Source organism: Spermophilus citellus, assembly GCF_964194105.1.
Source record: "Spermophilus citellus genome assembly, chromosome: 10".
NCBI lineage: Eukaryota > Metazoa > Chordata > Mammalia > Rodentia > Sciuridae > Spermophilus > Spermophilus citellus.
This window is the reverse complement of record NC_138197.1, coordinates 77,010,373-77,033,408: the sequence shown is the minus strand read 5'-3', so window position 1 is coordinate 77,033,408 and position 23,036 is coordinate 77,010,373. Positions and strand designations below refer to the sequence as shown.

Below are 23,036 nucleotides of genomic sequence, written 5' to 3'. Positions count from 1 at the left end.
TCACAGTGATTGTTTACCCTTATTTTACTTAATAATAGCCCCAAAACACAAGAGCTGTGGTGCTAATAGTTCAGACATGCAAAATAGAAGCCATAAAAGACTTCCTTTAAAATGAAAAGATGATTCTGCTGTCGTGTATTTAAAAAATAAAAGCAATTTTAAAAAAATAAAATAAAAGATGAAAGTCCTCAATAAGGAAAGAAAAAAGATAATATGCTGAGGTTGCTAAGATTCATGGTAAGAACATAACTATCTGAAATTGTGAAAATGGGGGAAAGGAAATTAGTACTAGTTTTGCTGTCATGCTTCAAACTGCAAAACTTTTGGCCATAATGCATAAATGCTTAGTTAAGATGGAAAAGGCATTAAATTATAGGGCTTGATACTATTTGCATTTTCAGGAATTGACTGGGTTTTAAGTTGTTGTTGGTTTTGGTACTAAGGATTGAACCCAGAGGTATTCTATTGTTGAGCTATATACCCAGACCTTTTCATTTTGTTTGAGATGGTATCACTAAGTTGTCCAGGCTGGCCTCAAACTTGTGATCCTCCTGCTTCAGCCTCCTGAGTTACTTGGATTACAGGTACGCTACTACCTAATCCCAGTTTCACTGGAATACCTGATGGAACTACTATATAAGTAAAGTGGGATAATCTTTACCTTACAAAATTGTAATGATTCGAAAAGATTATGTGAGATAATGTAGGCAAAGTTTAGCATGATGATTGGCTCGTAATAAATGCTCAATTGATAGTAGTATCTCCTTCTGTTTCTTCATTCCACAAAATTTTAAGCTTCCCAGTCTTTCCAGAGGATTAAGAGTCATAAACCAAAAATTTACTTTCCTCTTCCAGGTTTCCCCCTATCCTTTCCTTAGGACACTCTGATGGGAAGTAAAAGCACACATAACAGTCTAATCCAAATAAGTAAGAGCCTGAGAGAAAGGGACCAGGGGAGTGATCCTTCATATCTCCAGGGTGTTCCCCCTGAGGAAGCTGAGGAATGGGATTGGAAAAGCACACAAAATAGGAAAACCTTCTTCTTTCCTGGGGTTGGGAAAGAGAAGAAAGTGCACAGCCAGGTACATACCACAAAATTTTTGTGTCAAAGTCTTTTTTTTTTGTCTTTTTTTTTTTTTTTTGGAACTGGGGGTCGAACCCAGGGCTTTGCGAATGCAAGGCAGATTGTGTCAAAGTCTTTAAAAGCCTCCAAAGGGTTGAATGGAATTGTCTAGTACTGGAGAAATAGGGCTGAAAAGGGGAGAGGGAGTACAGAGAAGAGGGGTACCCTCTAGAGGCACTAGCTGCCATCAAATGCTCCTTGAATGTCTCAGGGAGCAGAGGTTATGTTCTCTGGGCATTAGCCTTAGGGAAAAGCCTGCTATGCCAGTAATCGGGGTTATCAAAAGCGGAGTCAGTAGCTTCTAAGCTACGTAGAGTTTTGAGGCGGGCATAACGAACATGAGGAGTTTGGTGTCCAGGTCCCTGGAAAGCTCTCATTTCTTCATACCCTTGTTCAGATGCTGGACAGGCCCCCATGGTTGCATATTCCCCACCTGGACCACTTCCACCACGTCGCCGATTCATATATTCATAGTCTTCATCTGGAGTTGTGCCAGCAGTAGGCATGATGGGCACAGGGTGGAGTGGGCAACTCTGTGTGCTGCCCAGCGAGGCACTAAGGTCTGATCCCACATCCATGTACTCATAACCCAGCTCCTCAAGGGAACCAGGCCTAGGAGGACAAGGTGGACTGTGCCTTCTCTTCCGGTTCATGTATTCATACTCCTCATCTTCATCTTCTTCTTCAGTACCCAGGACAGAACTGAGACCCACTGAAGAAAGAGTGCCTTCCCGGGAGGAAGAAGTACCTATGATTGAGAAGAAAGAATAGGAATGTGAACCTCATGGCAATGGGCAGAAATGGGTAGGGTAAATTAGAAAAAAATGAATAGAGAGGGATGTGATGAGAGAAGTAAAAGAATTAAGAGGACCTCTGATAAAGGATTAGAGGAAGATTTGAGGAAAGCCATGGAAAAGTCAGGCACCTTTGAGGTGTGTATCTGGCATGACATAACCATTGATATCCTCTTCCTCTACCCCTGGTGGGGAGAGTGGGGTGACAGGAGTAAGCAGGCTGTGGCGCTGGGAATGGTAGGCGCTATCTCCACGTGGCCGTGGGCTCCGGCTCCGGCTCCGGCTTCTACACATTGACACCTTCTCTGTGAACTCAACCTCAGATCCTGTCACATGGCCCTCTGATGACTCTGATGCCAGGCGTCCTCGTGGCACTGGGTGCAGAGAGACTGGACGGGGACACCAATCACTCCCCCCACAAGCTGCAGAATCCTAGGAGGAAAATAATATAAGGAGATTTATACAAAGATGAGGAAAGAAGAGATGTTTGTTTAGAAGGTTAAGATGTTCAGTTCCTTCTTTTTTTCAGAATACAGATTCAACCTTAAAGGTTTCTAATGTCTCCCACACTACCCTTATCAACCCTATCAAATCCCTAAGACTCTGCCACCCTGCCCAGCAGGCCTTACCTGGCAAGCCTCCCCAAGGTTACTCTGATTCATGGGCATGTATCCAGATGACGGACTTAAAAGGCTCTGGCTCTAGAATGAAAAAAGTAATGAAAGGTTAAAATGAAGAGAGAAATCTATTTTTACCATAGGATCCTTTGATTAGTTAATCTGGTATCTATGTGGTTAATGAGGGCTCAGGGCACACAGTATCTTGGGCAATTAGAAGGTGTCTTACCCCACGTGGCCGACTAAGTGTTCCAACTGGTAGGCTGAGGGCAGAGCCCAGTGTGGTTGCCAGGCTGTCCTCCTCTGCCTCCAAGTCTAGGTCTAGGTCAAGTTCTGGCTCCAACTCTACTTCCTCCAGTTCCTTGTTTGACAAAGCAGGGGGCTCCGCCCCAGGTGGTATTCCAGGCCCACTCTCTCTCTATAGGGGAAGGTGATTGTTAAGTGGATCCTGGTTCCAGCCAAGTTCTCTTTTCTCTAAATGTCCTTGATATCTCCTAGTCCCTGCTCACCTTTATGACAAGATACCTTGGTGGATCACGGGCCATCCTGGTAAACTCATTGGCTAGTTCTTTAAAGGTTGGGCGAATATTCTCATCAATCATCCAACCTGGGGGTAAGATGGAGCAGGTAGTATGAGAAAAGGAAATACAGCCATAGAGGAATAGGGAGGGAAGTCAGAAATGGCTGAGGTCAACAGGTAACTCACACTTGACCATAACCATGTAGACATCAATGGTGCAGATCTGGGGCTGTGCTAACCGCTCCCCCTTCTCTAGCAGGTCTGGTACTTCAGCCAGTCGGAGCCCTGCATAGGGCTCGGCCCCAAAGGTCATCAACTCCCAAACTGTCACACCTGGTACAGGAAGAAATTGACTAGTCAGTACAAAAACAGTAGACATGGGCATGATGTAAAGGAAAGGCAGAACTTGATCTGATACAAGGATCTGAAAGGCTTATAGTTTATAAGAGGAGATGACTCAAAAGGCAGTTGTGGATTTTATATAGAGGTCACCCAGATGCACTGACCGTAGCTCCAGACGTCACTCTGGTGTGTGTATTTCCCAAAGTGGATACTCTCAAGGGCCATCCACTTAATTGGAGTCTGAGGATTAAAGATAAAGATGCCACCAGTTGATTTGCATAAATCTCTTAGCATTTCCAAGCCCCAAGTTATCTATCATATTTTTTCTTTGTTGCTCTCTGAACTTAAATTTCTGGCATCTCCAGTTTCCTCTCCTTGAATTCACCATAAAGTATCTGCTTACCTCAGAAAGAGACCACTGACTGCTCCCTTTCCCCTTGCTTCACTCCACCCCACCTCCTTTCCCAGCCATTGTGTCATCTCACCTTGGCCTCACTGTGTAAGAGCTGCTTATCATCAGGTGGCAGCAGGTCAGCCACACCAAAATCTGCCACTTGAACCTGACTGGGTGACTTGAGTAACACATTTCGGGCAGCCAGGTTCCTGTGCACCATACCATGTTCCTCAAGGTAGTACATACCCTGCAGGAGAAAGAAATAGTCTAAGGATTGGGAAGTCAGTTTTTGAGAATCCCCTCTAAACTCTGAAGGCCCTCTCACAACTTCAAAACGTCAGACTTCCCGACCCTTCCCGACTGCCTCCAGCCTGGCAGTTATTATAGAAATACTCCATGCCCCTCTCACCTTGGCAATTTGTACTCCCCAGTTGAGTAGCAGCTGTGGCCCCAGTGCTCCCCGGTGTTGTCTCACATGATCCAGTAGGGAACCCAGAGGCAAGTACTGAGTGACAAGTTGCAGAGATGACCCTGGGCATAGTCCCAGCAACCGAACAATGTGTGCATGGTCTAGGCTGCCAATGGCCAGCATATGCTACAAAATACAAGAGGTATTTATCCAGGGAACAAACAGGTTCATGTATACTCAACACACACACCCAGACCATGATTTCCCCCAAAGCCAAATATTGTAGCATGGTTAACATGGTATCTGCTAACACAGGACTCTGATTCTATATGACTATATGTAATATTGTCCTCTCTCCTAGTGGCATACAGAATCCCCTTCCTTCACTTACATCTGTTACATCTTGGAAACTTTGTCGTCCACTCTTGTCCTCAATGACTTTAATGCAAACTGGAATCTTGATTGATTCACCTTCGGGGATCCATACTCCCTGGAAAGTTAAGGGTGGGAGTCAAAGGAGGGTCATTTTCCCCAGGTCAGTCCTTTTTCAGAAATTTTTTTTCCACTTTGGTAGTACTGGGGATTGAACTCAGGTGTGCTCTACCACTGAGCTACATTCCCAGCCCTTTTTATTTTTTATTTTGAGACAGGGTCTCACTAAGTTGGCAAGACTGGTCTCCAACTTGCAATCCTTCTGATTCAGCCTCCCATCTCACTGGGTTTATAGATATGTGCCACCACACCAGGCAAGGAAGTCCTTTGCCAAAATCTTTCTTCCCTCTGCCCTAGATCCTCTTTCCACCTCCCCATACTTCTGTAGGTCACTCACTTTGTGCACTGTTCCAAAGACGCCTGAACCCAGTACTTTAAGCTTCCTCAGCTCTGTCTCTTTGAAGATTCTGGCGAAGACTTTGTTAGCTTTCTCACTGGGATCCAGAGGCTCTATACTCTGAGGAGTGGATGGGAAGGAGGTTCTCAGGAAAGCCCAGTCTCATGTCCCTCTCCTACCTGCTCCCCATAGATGGATACCAAAGGCAGCAGAACCCAATGAACTAAGGGCAGGAAGAGGAATAGTCATTAGTCCTGGGAAACATCATAGGCAGATTGAGGAATAATAGGCCCTGAGAATTGAGGAAGTTTTTTGTGCTTTTTTTTAATATTTATTTTTTAGTTGTAGTTGGACACAATACCTTTATTTTATTTATTTATATGTGGCGCTGAAGATCAAACCCAGGGCCTCGCACATGCTAGACGAGCATTTTACTGCTGAGCCACAATCCCAGCCCATTTTTGCTTTTTAAATCAGGAGTCAAGCAGTTTGGGTTTCCCCTTTGAGAGAATAGTAGGAGGGGGCTGAGGAAACTTAGTCATACTATCACCTTAAGGGTCTTTTACACAATGTTCTGGCTTTGGAAAGCACTTTCACATACATTATCCCCTTTCACCCATCCTAGAAAGAAGAATGTTAATTTCTCTGTATAGATTCTTAAACTGAGGCACAGAGAAGGCACATAACTTCTTCAAAGTCACATAGCAAAATATTATCTTTCTGTGAGTGGTATAGTACTGGGGATTGAACCCAGGGATGTTCTGTCACTGAGCTATAGTCCCAACCCTTTTTTATTTTGAGCCAGGGTCTTGCTAGGTTGCCTGGGATAACCTTGAACTTTAGAAGCCTCTATCTCAACTTCCTAAGTAGTTGGGATTACAGTCATGCACCACTGTACCCAGCTCCTCATATGGCAAATTAATGGCAAAATCAGAAATATAATGTAAGCCTCCCAATTCCCAGTGTTCTTTCTAGTGGACCATACTATTTCCTTGAAGAAAGGGATTAAATCTCCAGAGAAAGAAGAGGAAAGCCTCATCCCATCATTTATCCCTGGGTACCTCTCAAAATTAAGCTAAATACTCACCTCACCGCGTTCCAAATAGCGTCTCATAGCCCTTTTATTCTGAATCCGGCGCCCACGCCAATACAGAAAAGTGCCGCCCAGAATCAGGAAAATCACTGCCAAACCTACTGTCAAAGCCATTGCCAGATGGGTTTTGCTATGGAATACAAAGAAATCTAGGTGTATTTACATCTCCCTCACAAACGTCATCTATATTTGTGTTAAAGGTATAGTGCAAATCTGGAGCAAGTTAACATTTACATATACGTATATTCTTGAGCAATGAAGGGGTTAACCTAAATCTTGGCTCTCCCCAACTCAAGTTAACCACCCTCTCTCCCTAGTTTCTCTCCCAAATATACCTGCTTCCAAAATCTCCAAGCCCATCTTACCTGATCAGCACCAGTGTTTGGCCTAAACAATCTTTTAGCTCTGGTCCCTTACACCTAGAGAAGAAAGTCACCCTCTTAGATAGGCACTTGGACAACAGAGACTTAAATCCAACAGCTTAACATCAAAAGCTTATTTCAAAAACCTACTATGGATCCCATCCTGGGCTCCAAAGTCTATCCCAAGACTCAGTCTCCATCTTCAGCTTACCAGCCCTCTCCAATCCTCCCTTAAATGACCCAGATCTGAGGTTATTCCAGGTTCCTAAAACTGAGTTTGCCTTCTTCCTCCAATCCATTACTACAGAGCTGGGAGTAATTCTTAAATCACAGTCCCTGTCTTACTTCTATTCCACTTACCCTAGATCTGTGCTTCTACCTTTTTCCCTGACCCCCTCTTCTTATCATCCCATCACTGACCCCTGGGTGCAGTTCTCATGGCAGGGCCGACATTCATTCTGAACATCCGGGTACTTGTAGATGGGGCCCTTAGCACCTAGGACTCCATGAGGGCAGCTGCTCACACAGTGGGGCCCATCTCGAAAATGGGCACACTGGGCACAAGCATCAGAGCCCTGGGTAGAAGAGAGAAGATCAGGATCCTAGAATGGGATCCTAATGTTAATTCCATACCTCCTAGCAAGAACCAACCCAGCCATTCAGATGTATTTACAGGATCCTCCATACACTCTATCATTGTCTGGTCTCTTTATGCTATGATGGGAATTTGAACATATCATTCCTTGGACACTCTAAGTCTTGCCCTTCCCTGTCTCCCTTAGAGGTACTATACCGAGCCATTGCATGTGGCAATGCCTTCCATGGGTTGGCATTCCGGGTGGCAGGAGAAGCATTCAGCCTCCTGGGCAAACTCACGAGGCTCCCTGCAGTGAGGGATAAAGGAAGAGGGGTCACTTCCAAGTCCTGAATTTAATTCCCTGATCCTGAATAAGGATCTCCTACCTCATTCCCACCAAGGCTGTCAGGTGCCACCTGGACAGCTACATCCCAGGCCTACCCAACCCCTTTTTTTGCAGGGGGTGTATAGAGGATTGAACCATCCAGTGGGTAAGTGCCCAGTGCCCACATTCCCATCCCTTTTTATTTTCCATTTTGAGACAGGGTGTCACTGAATTGCTTAGGGCCTAAGTGGCTGAGGCTGGCTTTGAACTTGCAAACTGCCTGTCTCAGCTTCTCAAGTCATAGGGATTATAGGCATATACCATAGTGCCCAGCACACCCCATCCCTTCTTGACTGCCTCCCCTCACTGTACCCATTTAGAAAGTTGCAGTGGGTCACACAGACACCCCCTCGGCTGTAGTTTCGACAGGATAAGCACTGACCAGGGCCTGGGCCCCAGCATCCTCCAGAGGAGCACAGTGGGTCACACACTTTGCCCTCTGCCACTGGAAAAGAAGGGATAAATTAGGAGAGGAGTCTGAGGACTTCTGGAAAGCCCTTTCCTGAATCCTTCCTCATTATTTCTAGCCTAACACCCCCCTTCTCTTTGGTTCCATCCCCCAACACTACTCCCACTTCTGGGACAGAATAGTCCTTACACCCTTGCCTTCCTGACTCCTTATTCTCACCACCCACTGGGCCTTTTCCCTCACCACAGTCTCTGCGGGGCCGATTATGCTTGATGTCTAGTCTTTCTTCTGCAGGCCCCCGAAGCAGCCTGGTCCAGTTCAGAGAGTGGTGGTAGCAGAGCTGCCGATTGGCACTTATGTAGATACGCCCAGCACTAATTTCCTTTAGGGATCGCAGGCCCAGAGATGTGACATTCAAGTTCTTCATAATCAATAATGAGAAGCCCCGGCTGAGAATAAGGAGACAGGATGAGAGGGCAGACTACAAATGGAAAATTAAACATGTAGAGGATTCACTTTTCATTCAACAAATCTGTTCTGGGTTAGTCAAAGGAAATCTCCCTCCTTTTCCTTTTTCCCCTTTCCCCATCAAATTTGGAGAAGCTTTGGGCCTGCTGCATGAGATGTTACTGTATATTTTTAAAAAGATTACTCAACTGTCTGGAGCTGCTACCACCTCCAAACCCCTTACTCACTTGTAAAGGCTTCTACCTCCAATGGTTGTCAGGTTGGAAAAAACACTGAAGTTATGCATGTGAGGAGGCCAAGACTGGATGTTCAGGTAACCTGAGGGATTAAAGAAACGAATATGAGCAAGGAGCCATCTCCCCTTCCTCTTTTGCAGGTTCTTCTGGCCCCTCACCTATTTCTTGGGACATGATTTTTTCAAGCAGATACACAGCAGTTTTTGCCAATGGTTCATCTATTCCTCCAAGAGAAGGCAGCTTCTTCTCCCACTCACCTGTGATCTCTCGAACTGTCCGGAAGACATTGAGCTTCTCAGGGTCCAGTGCAGGGATCTTGTGCCAGGGATCTCTGGGGAGAACAGTAAAAACTGGTCAATAAGGTGGAGATATAACTCGGTAGTAAGGAGTACACTTACTAGGCAAGTGCTCTACCACTGAACTCACCCCTAACCCAACTGAACTTGATTTCTAAAAGCCATTTTCTACCCAAATAAAACAGGGCTCTTTGAAGAAAAGATTTCAGCAGGGAAAATATAACCTGAGCCTACAGCACCTTGTGCTGGAAAAGAAAGGAAGTGCTCAAAGAAGGCAGGATACCCATGCAAAGAGCACGGGAGCCAGCTTGAAAGGGCTTCCAATGGCCAAAGGAAGGGACACCCGAACAATAAAATAAATAATGACTGTAAAGGTTCATAAACCATTGAATATTAAGTATCCACACTGATAAAATAAATCAGGGTTGGGAGTGTAGCTGGAGCACTTGCCTAGCAGGCACAAGGGTCTGGGTTCAATACCTAGCACCATTAAATAAATAAATAAATAAATAGGAAGGAGAGACTCTTCCTAATTCTAGAATGCCAACGAATAAATGCAGAAGGAATAAGAGAATTAATTTATCATCCTTAGGCATAATACATGATTCAAGCAAATGTCTCTTAATATATTAATTTCAAAGGGGCATAATAGTAATTATAGTGGAAAAAAACTATTAGATATCTCCTTATCCAAGTTAGGAAGATTATCATCAGCAATGGAACAAATCAACAACATCCTTTGTATCCTTGATATGATGTACCACAAATACAACATCTGAGATACTGCTATCAAAAATGCCTAATTTGGCTAGGGATATATAGCTCAATGATAGAACCCTTGTCTAGCATGTGTGAGGCCCAGAATAATTAGATCCATGCCACCAAAAAAAGAAAGAAGGAAAAAAAAAAAGAATGAGGATACATCAACAAATCCAAATAGAAAAATATTATACTAGTTACCTGACCTGTACTCATCAACAATGTCAATGTCATGAAAGATAAGCAAAAACTGAGGAACTATTATAGATTAAAGGAGATTAAATAGACATAGTAACTGAATGTAGGACACTAGTAGAACAATTAGTGAATTCTGAGAAAGGTCTATAAACTAAATAATATTTGATTACAATGTTTTTTGTTTATTTTGGGTTTTTCTTGGGGAGTTGCGGTACTGGGGTTTGACCTCAGGGACACTCTAACACTGAGCTACTCCCCTAGGCCTTTTAATTTTGAGGGGGAGACAGGGTCTCGCTAAATTGCCAAGGCTGGTCTCAAATTTGTGATCCCCCTGCTTCAGTCTGTACTGTTGGGATTACAGGCATGCACCACAGCACCCAGCCTCAATATTAATTTTTTAAATTTACATACAACTACACTTTGGTTAGATAAAAAATGTTCTTGGGGGTGTGTAACTCAATGGTAGAACAAATACTTAGCAGGTGCAAGGCCCTGGGCTCAATCCCTAGTACCAAAAGAAAAAAAATGTTATTGTTTTCAAAGAATACACACTGAAATACAACAGAGGTAAGGGAGCACATGACTGAAGCTTCACCATCCAGTGGTTCAGAAACACAATACTCTGAGTAGTATGTGTGTATGAGTAGAGAGGAATGATAAAATCATGTGTGATATGTTAACATTCGGGTAATGTGAGTAAAGAGTGTATAGAAAATATATCATTCTTGCAACTGCAGTGTAGATCTAAAATTATGTGCATGTAAAAAGTGAAAACAGCAGGTGGCTATAGTCTTCCCCACCCCATTCCTACATACACAGTTTAAGTGCTAACCTATGGATCAGAAAGTCCCTTTGACCTTTGTTGTTTCAAGGAGGAGAACTAGAGAAAAGAGCTAGAACAGCATATTTCTCCCCCCCCCCAAGTGGACACGACATCTTTATTTTATTTTTATATGGTGCTAAGGATCGAACCCAGTGCCCCACGCATGCCAGGCGAAAGCACTACCACTTGAGCCACATCCCCAACCCAAGAACAGCATATTTCTATCTGAAATTGAAAGACAAACTTTTAGACACTGTCCCTGTACAGCATCAGTCCTCAGAGTGACACTGGATTGCTAAAGGATGTCTCTGAAGGGATTCAAGCTCAGGATACGAGGTTGAGTTCAGCATTCTCTCAGTTCCTTTTCTACTGCTAAGGTTTTATGACTTACATTCCTGGTCAGCTCTACATAGGGAAGTTTAGGCTGATTAAATGACCTGTGTGGGTGGTTGGGGTAGGACCTGGGGAGAGAAGGCACAATCTCTACTAACCCATTGAGGCCAGTGATAAGAAAGTCCAAGTTGCCCAGGATCTTGGTGCAATTCACAAACCCATCGATGTTGCTGGAGTCCACAGTCTGGAAGCGGCTCCCAGAGCCTGTCCCCTCACAGGCTGCAAGTACAAAAGAAGCTCAGTGAAGGGAGGTGGCCTGACTAGTCTCAGAGAAAAGGATGTCTCATCATAATTTCTTACCATCTCCTACTCACCCTTAGGGCATAGCCCACCACAAGGCTCACATATCTTCAGCCCATTTTTATCTACTTCCATCTTGTCAGGAGGACATGCTCTGACACAGGAGGTCTGATCCACCACAAAGTTATCTAGAGAAGAAGGCACCATTAGAGATGAGCGGGGAATAGTGCCAACATACCAATAGAATGCCTCTTCTGAGTCCTTGCTCCCTCTTGCTCTGCACTAAATTTGCCCCATTTTAGGTTACTTAAGTGCTATCCTATAGATTAGAAAGTCCTTTTGCTCTATGCAGCTCCTAAGGGCCATAGCTGGAGGTCATGCAGATGGAACAATGAAGTCTGCTCTTTGTTGCTGCTAAAGGCCACAGTTGTTAGGAGGATAGGACACAGAGGTCACTCGTGGGGGAAATTAGTGATCACAACCATTTACTGTCTAGGTCTCCTATTTGTCACCTAACTCAATCCATTTTGACTCTCAAAAGTATGTCTAAAAACCTGCATCCACTATCCTTGTTCCTTCCTGTCACTTACGGGGACAACTGGCTACACAAACTCCTCCATACTGGTACTTGGTATGAGGATTGGGTTCCAGCTGGAAAGTTAGCTTGTTGTACACAAGGGGCTGTGGGCACCGGGGCACACAGGCTCCACTGTCATTGAAGTGTCGGCAGGCCTAAGAACACAGATTGAAAATTTGTAGCACATACGCAGTACCCTATTTCCTCCCCCAAACCCACATCCCCATTTCAGAACCCAGGCACACAGAGTGAATACGTACAAAGCAGTCAGTGTCCTGAGGGCCTGAGCAGCCCCCTGCACACTCATCATGACAGCACTGGTTGGGGTTGGGCCCAAAGCAGTGGCCATTACATTGAGGGGCACAGATGGTCTTGGTTACTATGGAAGAAGAGAAAGCATGGCTGTCAGGACTCTTTGGATTGAATTCTGAACCCATTAGTCCGTTCCTACCCTCAGACTGACACAGGCTTGGGTAGGCAAGAATATGAAACTTGAAGTTTTTAGAGGGAAATTCAAACCCACATGTCTGGCAGTCTTCTGGTCCAGGACCCCAACATCGCCCTTTGCAGACCTCATGACAGGGGAGACCTGATGGGAAGGAAGAGAACACAGGGGCTGTCAGGTCTAAGATAGGCTTGCTTGCTTGAATCAACAGGGTATGATGTCAGCACACAGGCACCTCAATCCCGGGAAGCAAAAGTCAGGGCAGTGTCCCTCCCCGCCCTTGGAGAGCAGGGCTGGGCTCAAGTGAACCTGTCAACAAGGGGTGGAGCCCCCGCCTCCACAACGCCCACTGGGCAGCTGAATGGGAGGGACTGGGGCAAATGCCAAGCTCTGCCCCAACCCCAACCCAGGAACTCAGTTCTTTCTGGGCAAACTGAACCCAGCAGAAATTGTCCCTGTGAATGAACAGGGAGTACTAGATTCTGGTCGGTGTAGGCAGGGAGATCTTAGAGCAGAAAGAGTAATGGATGTGCAGTGCAAAGACCTGGCTTCCCTGATTAGTACCCGGAGATTTTGGCCCCCTTTCCTAATACACTGCTTCTGTGGTTTGGATTCCAGGAGACTGACCTGGTATCTTCTGACAGGCTTTTGGGCCTAGGGCTTGAGGTGACTGTTTAGTGGAGGGGCAGGTTCAGACTAGGGATGTAATGAACATGGGAAAGGAGTCACTGATTTGGTGGGACAGGATCATAGCCTTGATCATAGCCACTCACAGTTTCTGCCATTGTCCTTCACCACTATCTCAGCATCTCGGTCTCTCACGATGTCCCTCCAGTCAATTGTGTCCATGTGGCAAAGCTTATCATTCTTCTCAATATAAACGCCCCCTGACAGAATCTCTGAGGTAGGGAAAAGAAGTGACAAGCTAAGGAATACAGCATTCCTTTTCCCTACCTCCCGACAAATCCAAAAGGACACCAGGGACCCGGGAGCAGGGGAAACACGGCAGACAGTCCAATCAGATCCTTCACTGCAGGAAAGAGGAGGAGTCAGGCCAAAGAAACTCCCGCCTCTTCAGACACCTGTCCAGATCCGGTTTAGCCAGTGGAGGAGGGGAAGGAAAAGAAAGGACATCTCTGACTCAATGAGTGTTTTCCAACTGCCTGGGACAGGGAGAGTAGAAGGTTGCCTGATGGTATTTAATCCCTACAGTCCTCCATCTTGTGGGGATTGGAAAGGGAATGAAGGTAGGATTCCAGGGAAGGAGGGATATCAAGGTACACTGTACTTTGCAACAAGAGGCATGAGTAATAAACCCAGCTCCAACTCCAGCCCCACCATGACATAAGGACCCACTCTCCTGAACAGATGCCCTGAGCTTCCTATTGGGTCCTCTACTTAATGAGTGGAGAGTCTTTAGACCATACTGGTCAAGGTGTTGAGCACCTTAGAAAGAGCACTTAGAGTGAGGAGTCTTGGGTCATCATCAAGGAGGTGCCTGCCAGCAGGATGGCTGAGGGCAAGGCCAGAAGGAATCATCAGGAACTGACCGGTGAGCTGAGTGAAGCGGAGCTGGCGCAGAGCGTGGCTAGAGTTGGTGTTGTAGTTCAACATGACGAAGATGGCGAACTTCCCATCATAGACCTGGGTCCCTCTCACCACTCGGAGGTTGGGCAATGGTAGAGTAGAAAATTCATTCATGGCCACAAGGACATAGCCTGTCACTTCTCGGATCCACTGTGAGGGGGCAGATTATGTCAATGAGAGAGACAATGGAGCAAAAGATCTTAGTCCCCTTTCCCTCCTTAAGGAATTAAGGAATCCCTAACTCTTCTTTTTTGTTTCAGTGCTGGGGATATAACACAGGGCATCACACATGTTAGGCAAGCACTCTATCTCTGAGCCACACCCCCACCCCCACTCTGGCATCCTTAACTCATTGCCCAGGTTGGCCTCCCAGGCTTAAGTGGTTGTCCTGCCTCAGCCACATGAGTAGCTGAGATTACAGCATGTGCCATTGTGCCTGACCTCTTTGAATTCCTATTCTGGAGTAGGGGGTAAGCTATGTCACATTACTGTGTCACTTTGGTTAGTGAAAAAGGCAGCAGAAATAATTGAGGAATTCAAGTTTGCTACCTATTTTTTTCAGACCTCCTCATACCAGGGAGAAGGGTCCTGGCTTAGTCCCTTCCCCATCTCTCCAAGTGCCTCTGGGTCCTCAGGTCCTTAGGTGTCTCCCCGTATTAGTCCCTAATTACTTTGTACCACCATCTGTCCCTGTCCCCGCCTAATGGCCAGTACCTACACATCCTTGGCTACAGCCTTCAGATCAGAGGTCCCAGATTCCAGCCACTGTCTCCAAAATTACACAGCTTTGAATCTTAGGACTTACCACTGAGTCTTAAGAATGCTAAACTCAGCAAAGGGTGGTCCTAAAGGAGGGAAGGAGTCTCCTTTGTACAGAATAAGGGAGAACAGGTTGAAGAAGGGATCAGACACTCTCACCTGTAAGAAGCTGAGGTCAGCATTGTGTCCTGTGAGCACAATCTCAAGGTTCCCCATCACCACTTCACATCGCTCATAGAGCTTGTGTAGTGTCTGGTATTGGTTCTCAGCATCACCAGTCACACTCAGCCCATTCAGGGTCCCGGGACACACTATTCAAAACAGAGGAAAAGTGGCAGAGGGCTGGATCAAAGTTTTCAGTCCCATCTGCCATCCCCCAACAACACTCCCTTGGTTGCCCTCTTCTAGTAATATTAAAGAAGGATCAAAAGGCAGCTGCCGCTGACTCTTCCTACTAGGGACAGACAGAGGTGCCAATCATGGCCTAAGAGTCTACTCCGTTTTCAGAATGCCCTCACCATCCCCTGAATGAAAAGTTGACAAGATTTTCTTTTTCCACCAGGGCCCTCTGGAAGTCTTTTTCAGGTTCTACTTTGGGTACAAAAGGGTTAATCCAGAAGGAAGACATTAGGGACTGTTCCCTTCCTGGAGGGAGAAGTTAGGCAAGGATCACAACTTTGATTACCCTCCTCTCCCCCTCAACCAGGCCACTGACTTTTCTACCCCTGTCCTGCCTCTCTCTAGGTCCTGGAATAAATATCTCTTTGGGGTTAGCACACAGCCCCTATTGTGTCTACTGAGGGTGGGATGGGGGCAGAGGTGGGGGCAGTGCCTGGGGCCACAGTTCAGCCCACAATGAAGCAATTCTATCCAGGAGGAGGGGGCTGCCCCACCCTGTCCCAGATGCCCGTCCTCTGCAGCATTTGCACCCCCCTTCACACATACCCCTCCACCCTGGAGCTTTGGTCTCAGACAAGTGACCTCACTATAGGGGGGAGCTCTGCTGGTGATGGTGGTGGGGTCAATGGCAGCTTTGTCTTTAAAGCTGGAAGATAAGAAGCTGGCAGCTTCCCCCCTCCTAAACTCTGGCTTCCCTTCTCACTCCCTTCCTCTATCCCAATATACTCCACTCACTCAGCATCCCTTTCCAGCCCTAAATAAGAAGGGAGGGAAACAGCAGAAGACACCGCCACACACACACTCCCAAGCCTTCTACCAATTTCATTGTCAGAAGAGCTTCATTAAGCCGACTTCCAACGTGGCACTCCACTCCACACAGTGAAGGACAGCCTAGACAAGGGTGCAAGCACCTAGCAGGCAGCCTTGGGTTTTCACTTTCCTTTGTAAATATGAAAGACAATGGGCAATGGGAAATCTTGGACCCTGAAGCCTTATGTATACCTGTCTCTTTTCTCTGGCTCAGTGAAAGGCCAGTGTGGAGGGTGGAGAGTAGGGGAATAGATACCACCTGTTCCAGCCACCCTTCCCTAAGGCAGTGGCAGCCCAGTGGGAGGCAAGAGTACAAAACAGAGGAGAGGGAGATTGAGAGGCTCCAACCCCTCCTGCTAGATACACCCCTGGTCTGACCACTTGATCTTTGAGGGTTCCTCTTCCTATCACTCCCCTTGAAGGGAAGGGGTGGGCTAGTCTCAGCCAAGAGGGGTAAACAGGCAGGGAGTTCTCCAGAGGAGACTGGGAACTCTAGGGTCCTTGGACTGAATTGAAAGAGACAAGGAAGGTTAGTCATTTCTGGAACCCCAACCCCCTTCGGGAAGGACACCCCCTTTTCTAAGTTAAGGCGCCAACCCTTCTTCCCAGATAAAGGAGGAGCCAAGATTTCTTCACAGGGAAGTAATATGTGCATAGGTGCACGCACAACAAACACACACACGTGAACACAGCTGGCCCAGAAATCGACATTGGTCTGTCCCTAGGATCCTTATCAGGAAGTATTGCAGGTGGCAGCGTCCATCCCACCTGCCCACAGCAAGGATGCAGACTTTATGTCTGTGCGTGGAAGGCAATAGTTCTATAGTCCCAGTTGTCTGACACCCTGAGGGTAAAGTCCATGTTTCACACAGGGGGCAAAGGGCCTGGGCAGGAAGGGAGTATAAACAACAACTCTGGGGAGGAACCAGGCAACGTGGGGAGTAGGGCAGGAGGAAGGGAATTATAAAAACCCCTGCTGTACCCGGGAACCAGGAAAGCATAGGAGAGCCAGTGTCCCTCCTTTAGTAGAAAACATTGGGGGTGGGAGACAAGAATGTCCAGCCCCCCCCTCAACCAGAGGCCTCCCCTCTGATGTCCCCCACCCCCATCACAGTAGGGACAAAGGGGCTATAGAAGGCCTGAGACAGGGCCGGATGCCCAGAGGCTACAGGATCCAGATAAAGGGTAAAGACTCAACCATGTCTACCTCCTGCCTCTCTCACGGAGGGTAGCTAGAATCTGGGACTCCTGGGTTCCCGGTTAAAGATTCCAGGGGTCTGGATGAGACAGTGATAGTCATTCACTGGCCCCTCCCATTCCAGTCCCCAGACCACCTCCCTCCACCAGCTGGGAGTGTTCACATCTCAAGATCCCAGGGGCTAAATTTAGGCCCAGCAACTGTGGGGGAAGCACAGGTGGTTTCTCCCACTCCCACCCTGGGGAAGGGGCCCTAGCTGTGCCAAACCCCAAGCAGAGATCTGGGGGGAGGGGGGAGACTAACAAGACTCTAATCCCACCACTCTTCAGGTGTCCATAGTCCCAGAGACCCTCACATGGTTGGGCTCAGATGGCATGGACCGGGAAGAGGAATAGAGATGAGTAACCCAGGACTCTGGAGTTAGATAATAAACAGAATGAGAGAGGGGTAGGAGTTAGGCCTAGGAATGACTTTCCAGGACAGAAGGTTCAGAAGGTAGGCAAAGTACCCACTTGGTCCTCAGGGAAGAGAAAAAGTGAACAGAAATAAAGTCTGTATGTCATTTCCCCTACAACATTTCCCCTACCTGCCCCTGTATATAGTAGATGCTCAATAAATATTAGTTGAATTGACTAAGTGTTGACAAAGAGAGGTTGGTCAAGTTGGGGTCTAGCCAGCTTTATGTTGAGGATAAGCAGGCAGCCAGCCTCTGTTGGGCCTCTCACCCTGGTGTCACCTGGACTTGGCCCTGTTGTTAATCTCAGTACTCCCCAGGGCAGGCCCACTCACGGAAGAGGAGGTGCCATTTCTGTTTTTCCAACACCAGAAAACAACAACCCCCTCCAACCCTCCCACAGCTCCGCCCTGTGGGCAAAACAACGAAACTGGGGGTTGCCGAAACCCAGGGTGGGGTGAGAGCCAGGGGTGCCAGAAATCAAGCTGGGGCCCATCCGCCAAGGCCCACCGCCCACCGTACCCACAACAGCTCCCATGTTTACAGAAAGGAGAATCCTGCTCTTCTCCCTGCAAAGCCCCTCAGAAGTGTGAAATACTGTTTCAACATCAATCTTATCAGGGGAGACCAATTAGAGGATCTGCGACGCCCTGAAGAAGAAGGGGTGAGCCGTCCAGGAATGCAGTCTCTGTCCGCACCACGCCGAGAACCCAAGCCTAACCGACCCCTCCCAGGTGGTCGCAGCAGACTCAGGGTCGCACCCCCAGCCTGGCACTCCTTTGCCCTCGCCCCTGCCCTCAGGGTCTGCACGCATTCGGTCCGGCTCCCAGATTCCAGCCAGTTGGTGCACCCACACCACTTACCTGCCTGCGAGTTGCCCACCTCGGAGCCCCGGGCCAGGCTGAGAAGGAAACCCAGCACCTGCAGAGCCCGATTTGCCTTCATGACTCCAGTGGAGAGCGAAGAGGGCCCAGCCGAGTCCGGCGGGGGGGGGGGGGGGCCTGGACTAGGACATCGAAGCGACAGCCACCTGAGCCGCCAGCGAATTGGTGGCGGCGGCGGAGGTTGCAAACTGCAATCGGAGCCGGAGCCGAAGTCCGGAGCGGGATGGCAGGGGAGGGTGTATGTCTGGGAGAGAGGGAGGGAGGGAGGGAACTTAGAGGGAAGGGGGTGAGTCACGGCCGCGCCCCCTCCCGTGCGAGGCTGGAGTAGGGATTGCTGCAGTCTCCGACAGCCGGCCCAGAACGTGCCACCCGCGCCCCACCGACCCGCAGCGCGGCCAAGCAGATCGAACCGGGTGTCACTCTAACATTTCTTTAGGAGCTGGGCTAAGGGAAGATCGAGATTGGAAATGCCCCCAATTCGGGGAAGGTATTAAATGCGGTTGGGGAGAGAGCTCTAAAGCCCGGCCCCCTGAAAGTTGGCCTCGCCCCTTATCCAAATCACTCAACTCCCCTAGCCGGTTGGGTCACTTGAGGGATTTTTCTCTGAATGTGAATATTTCTCTGTGTGTTTTTGAGTGGGGAGGGTCGGTCCCCCTGCCCTCTCACGCTCAGTCCACCTCAGTTTCCCCGAGACTCAAAGCCCCATAATTCATCCACCCTGCCCGGGAACCAGAGCCCCAGAGGCCGCGTGAAATTGCACTGTCTCCGGCCGCTTCCTCCTCCAGACCCGGCGCCGGCCCGGCCTCTCCGGGGGATTTGGTTGGGAGGCGGGGGGTGGTTTCCAGCCTGGGAACAGACCCCAGAGCCCGCCTCCCCACTTCGACTCGGGGAAGGGCTCCCGCACCTGTCGCTGTCCCCTCTGCTGCCCCTCACGGCTGCCTGGGCGAACAGCTGCCTCCCCTTCCACTCTGGAGTGTGTGTGACCGCGCCGTCCGGGCGGTTGAAGTTCCCGCCGCTCTTTTAGGGACCCAGATGGGCACCCCCGACCCCACCACAGTCTCTGGCACCCTCCCAGGCGCGAGAAAGGAAAGAGAAGGGAGCAGTGAAGGGGAACGCGAATAGGTCACCAGAGACTGAGTGCAAGAAACGGATGAACCCCTGGGACCTCCTACATCAGCTCCTGCATCCAAGTACTGAGGTTGTCGGCTGCGCGGGGTTTTTGCCCCAAACCCTGCCAGTTCCCGAAGGAATCCGACTGGCGCCCCCTTGTGCACAACCCGCGACAGTGAAGCCCCACAAGACGTTGTATTTCACATCCTTTAAATTGGCTTTACAAGATCTTGAACAGAAAGCCTAATTATTTTCCCCCAGAGACTTGGAAAACAATAGACTCCCCGCCCCTCTGGTACTGGGGATTGAACCCAGGATCGAGCCCAGAAAAGCGTTCTACCACTGAGCTACATTCCCAGACTTTTTTTTTTTTTTTTTTTTTTTGAGACAGTCACGCTAAGTTTTCTAACTGGCCTGGAACTTGCCATACTCCTGCGTCCCAAGTTTCAGAGATAGGTGTCGCTCGTGGATTCTTGAGGAAGAAACACCCACTACCACCACACACAAACCTCAAGACTAGAGGCTAAAATTCTTTCCTGCTCAGTATGGAAATATAACCCAGAGGATTCATTCTTTGCCAAAGGTCACCTTCTCAGGAGGTTGGCCTCACCTGGACCTGGACCTCTTGCCCAACAGTTTTACTAGTAACAACAGCAGCAAAACCATTACCATGTATATATATTACCATGAAACAGTTCTTTTGCAAAGCATTTCCTCAAACTTAATGCCTTAGAGAATGTGCTACTTAACATGAAAAACATGTGAGTTAGGCTACATCACTCTCCATTTTACCAGAACTGGAACTTAGGATTTTTCTCCAAGTTCATCTACCTGGAGACAGTGGTCTACTGACTGGGAAGAGAGGCTCAGTGGTCTACTGATTTTACCTAGAATTTCTTATGTCCTGAGACTGGAGCTTCATCCACTGGGATTCAAACACTCATCAGGTAACTGTGCTAATACCATTTAAAGTGCTCCTACCTGCTCTATCCAGATGAAAGGTCTTTCATTTTTATTACTGACTCATGGAAACCTACTGTTCAGTGCCCTGGTTCTGAAGGAGAAAACACTCCTTGGTTTCCTTGTTTAAAAGTGATAGGGCTCCCTGGCTGCCATGATGCTTGCCCATAATCCCAGCGATTCAGAAGGCTGATGCAGGAGGATTGTAAATTCAAGGCCAGTCTCCACAATTTATGGAGACCTTGTCTCAAAAATAACAATAATAACAAAAAGGGCTGGGTGTATAGATCAGTGGTAAAGTGTCCTTGGATTCAACCCCTAACACACACACACACACACACACACACACACACACACACATTGTAGGACCCGGATGTATTTCAGAGGTAGACTGCTTGCTTAACCCATGAGAGGCCCTGAGTTTGATTCCCTAGCACTGCAGAAAAGAACAACAAAAAGAAAAAAAATCTCCAGTTATGTCAGTTTATAAAGTTGTTGGCTTCCCCCCCCCCCAGTACTGGAGATTGAAACCAGGGATGCTCTACCATTGATTCTACCATTGAACTTCATCTCCAGCCTTTAAAAATTATTTGTTTGTTTGTTTGTTTATTTATTTATTTATTTATGTTTTGAGAGAGATCTTGCTAAATTGCAAGAGGCTGGCCTTGAACATGCAATCCTCCTGCTTCAGCCTCTGGAATCCCTGGGGTTACACACTGCACCACTGTGCTCAACAGGTTGTTTGGCTTTAAAGAGGAATTATTGTGGTATGCTCTACCTTTAAGGAACATTCAGTGAATGCTAGCTTTATCTATTCCCATTATCTTTAACTCTAACTACCCTTCCTAGCTAGATCCCAAGATAGGTTTGCTGGTATCTGTTCATTCTTCAGCACTTAGAGAAACAGTACACAGGGCTGCCATGGAGCTGGCAGCTTAACAGAAATGTTAAGGACTACCATAAATGAATAAATGAAAGGGAGCCTTTAGAGAATGCTCTCTCTAGTCCTCCAGCATCCTTTTTTTTCTTTTCTTTCTCTTAGCCAGTGATTTTGGGTTTTATTTTACTATAAAATTAAAGGTTAATCAGCTAGGCACAGGGGTGCACAACCTGTAATGAGGATCAAGTTCCAGGTCAGCTTCAGCCATTTAGTGAGACCCAATCTCAAAGTACAAAATGTAAAGGGCTGGGCTCAGTGGTTGAACACACCTGGGCTTGATCCCCAATACCAAAACAAACAAAACCAAAAATAAAACAAAATGAACTTTTTTGACCTCCAAGATCTTCTAGTCCATTGTTCCTAACTCCTGCAAGATATTCTATTACAAGGTTCCCACTACTTTGTTTGCTATCCCAGTGATGGAACTTAGATAGTCTTCAACTTATTGCCGCCATCTCAATGCTGCAATAAATATCCTCATATCTGTGTTTGGTCCTGTGATAATTTCTTGTGCACATGGGGCTCCTGACTCTGGAATATCCACCTATTTGTACTCCCACAATCAGTGGTAGAATTTCAATTTCTCCAAACTTTGTTGCCAATACTTGACATTATTTAAGTTTCCAATTTTCTAAGGGTTTTAAATATCTCTTTGTGGTCCTAGGGATTGAACCCAGGACCTTGTACATGCAAGGCAAATCCTCTACCGATTGAGCTATATCCCCAGCCCCATCTCATTACAATTTTAATGTTTAATATGTTTGATGGTCTTCTCAAACTTTCTTAATTTTGGTTTCTCTCGCTCTCTCTCTTTTCCTTCTGTGCTAAAGATTGAAACTCATGCATGCTAGGCAAGTGCCCTTCCATCAAGCTACATGATTGAACAGAAGTTAGGCTGTAGAATAGTAGCAATGCTTCATCTAATCCTGAAGGGAACTTTGAAATAAGATTAGTATCCCACCCTCTTGACAGCAGGTCTTACCAAGGTATCAGGACATACCTGCCATTTATTTCCTGCTCAATGGTTCTTTGCCTGATGTTATCAATATAGCAGATCAACGTAGTGATGGTCCGAGAGAAGTCCTGCTGGTTAGATGTCTTCAGATTATTTTATGATAGAGGACAGGAGAGTTAACATAGCCCTGGAGAAAGACTATAAATGTATTTGTTGTCTTTTCCAAGTGAATGTGAACTCTTTCTATTCTCTGTAGAGTAGATAAAAATAGCTTCCCTCCATCCTTCTAGGTCCTTTGGTTGAACTATAAATTAAATTGATGTAAAACAGATTAACAGGAAAAAACTCATACTGAATTACATACATATGCATGAGTTCCACAAATTTTCAGACTGGAGGAAGGATCAGATGAGTGAAGCTTAATAGCACCATGAGCTACAGAAAGATATAGTGGCTTGAGGGTTCTTGGGGACAGTGACAGTACAGGTGGTGGGAAGGTGAAGGAAGGAAATGCACTGTGAATGTTTTTACATGAATAGTATCTCAGGTAATAAAAGTATCTCAGAGCCAGGCACAGTGGCCATACCCCTAATCCTAGCAACTCAAGGATGAGTAACCTACAAAGACTCCATCTCAAAGAAAAGACTGAGCTCAGAAGTACAGTGCTCCTGGGTTCAATCCTCAGACTGCA

At 47.0% G+C, this 23,036-nt stretch overlaps 1 protein-coding gene across 2 annotated transcripts; it reads right to left on the bottom strand.

Moving 5' to 3' along the window:
- Positions 1-1,191: 1,191 nt before the first annotated feature.
- On the bottom strand, positions 1,192-22,465 carry ERBB3 (erb-b2 receptor tyrosine kinase 3). Of its 2 annotated transcripts, none has more exons than XM_081311351.1 (28): positions 22,391-22,465; positions 14,795-14,946; positions 13,840-14,026; positions 13,063-13,188; positions 12,368-12,433; positions 12,105-12,223; positions 11,858-11,999; positions 11,342-11,455; positions 11,126-11,246; positions 8,816-8,889; positions 8,550-8,640; positions 8,098-8,303; positions 7,758-7,890; positions 7,277-7,367; positions 6,904-7,058; positions 6,487-6,540; positions 6,116-6,251; positions 5,029-5,148; positions 4,591-4,689; positions 4,200-4,385; positions 3,882-4,037; positions 3,561-3,636; positions 3,241-3,387; positions 3,044-3,141; positions 2,764-2,952; positions 2,547-2,618; positions 2,049-2,349; positions 1,192-1,871 (listed from the first exon to the last, which is right to left on the bottom strand). In XM_081311351.1, the coding sequence occupies exons 1-28, from the start codon at positions 22,395-22,397 to the stop codon at positions 1,345-1,347; spliced, it is 3,945 nt and encodes a 1,314-aa protein (XP_081167477.1). In that variant the 5' UTR covers positions 22,398-22,465; the 3' UTR covers positions 1,192-1,344. The 2 variants fall into 2 exon arrangements, with proteins under 2 accessions (XP_081167477.1, XP_081167478.1); XM_081311352.1 differs by lacking the exon at positions 22,391-22,465 and adding an exon at positions 18,360-18,785.
- Positions 22,466-23,036: the final 571 nt, after the last annotated feature.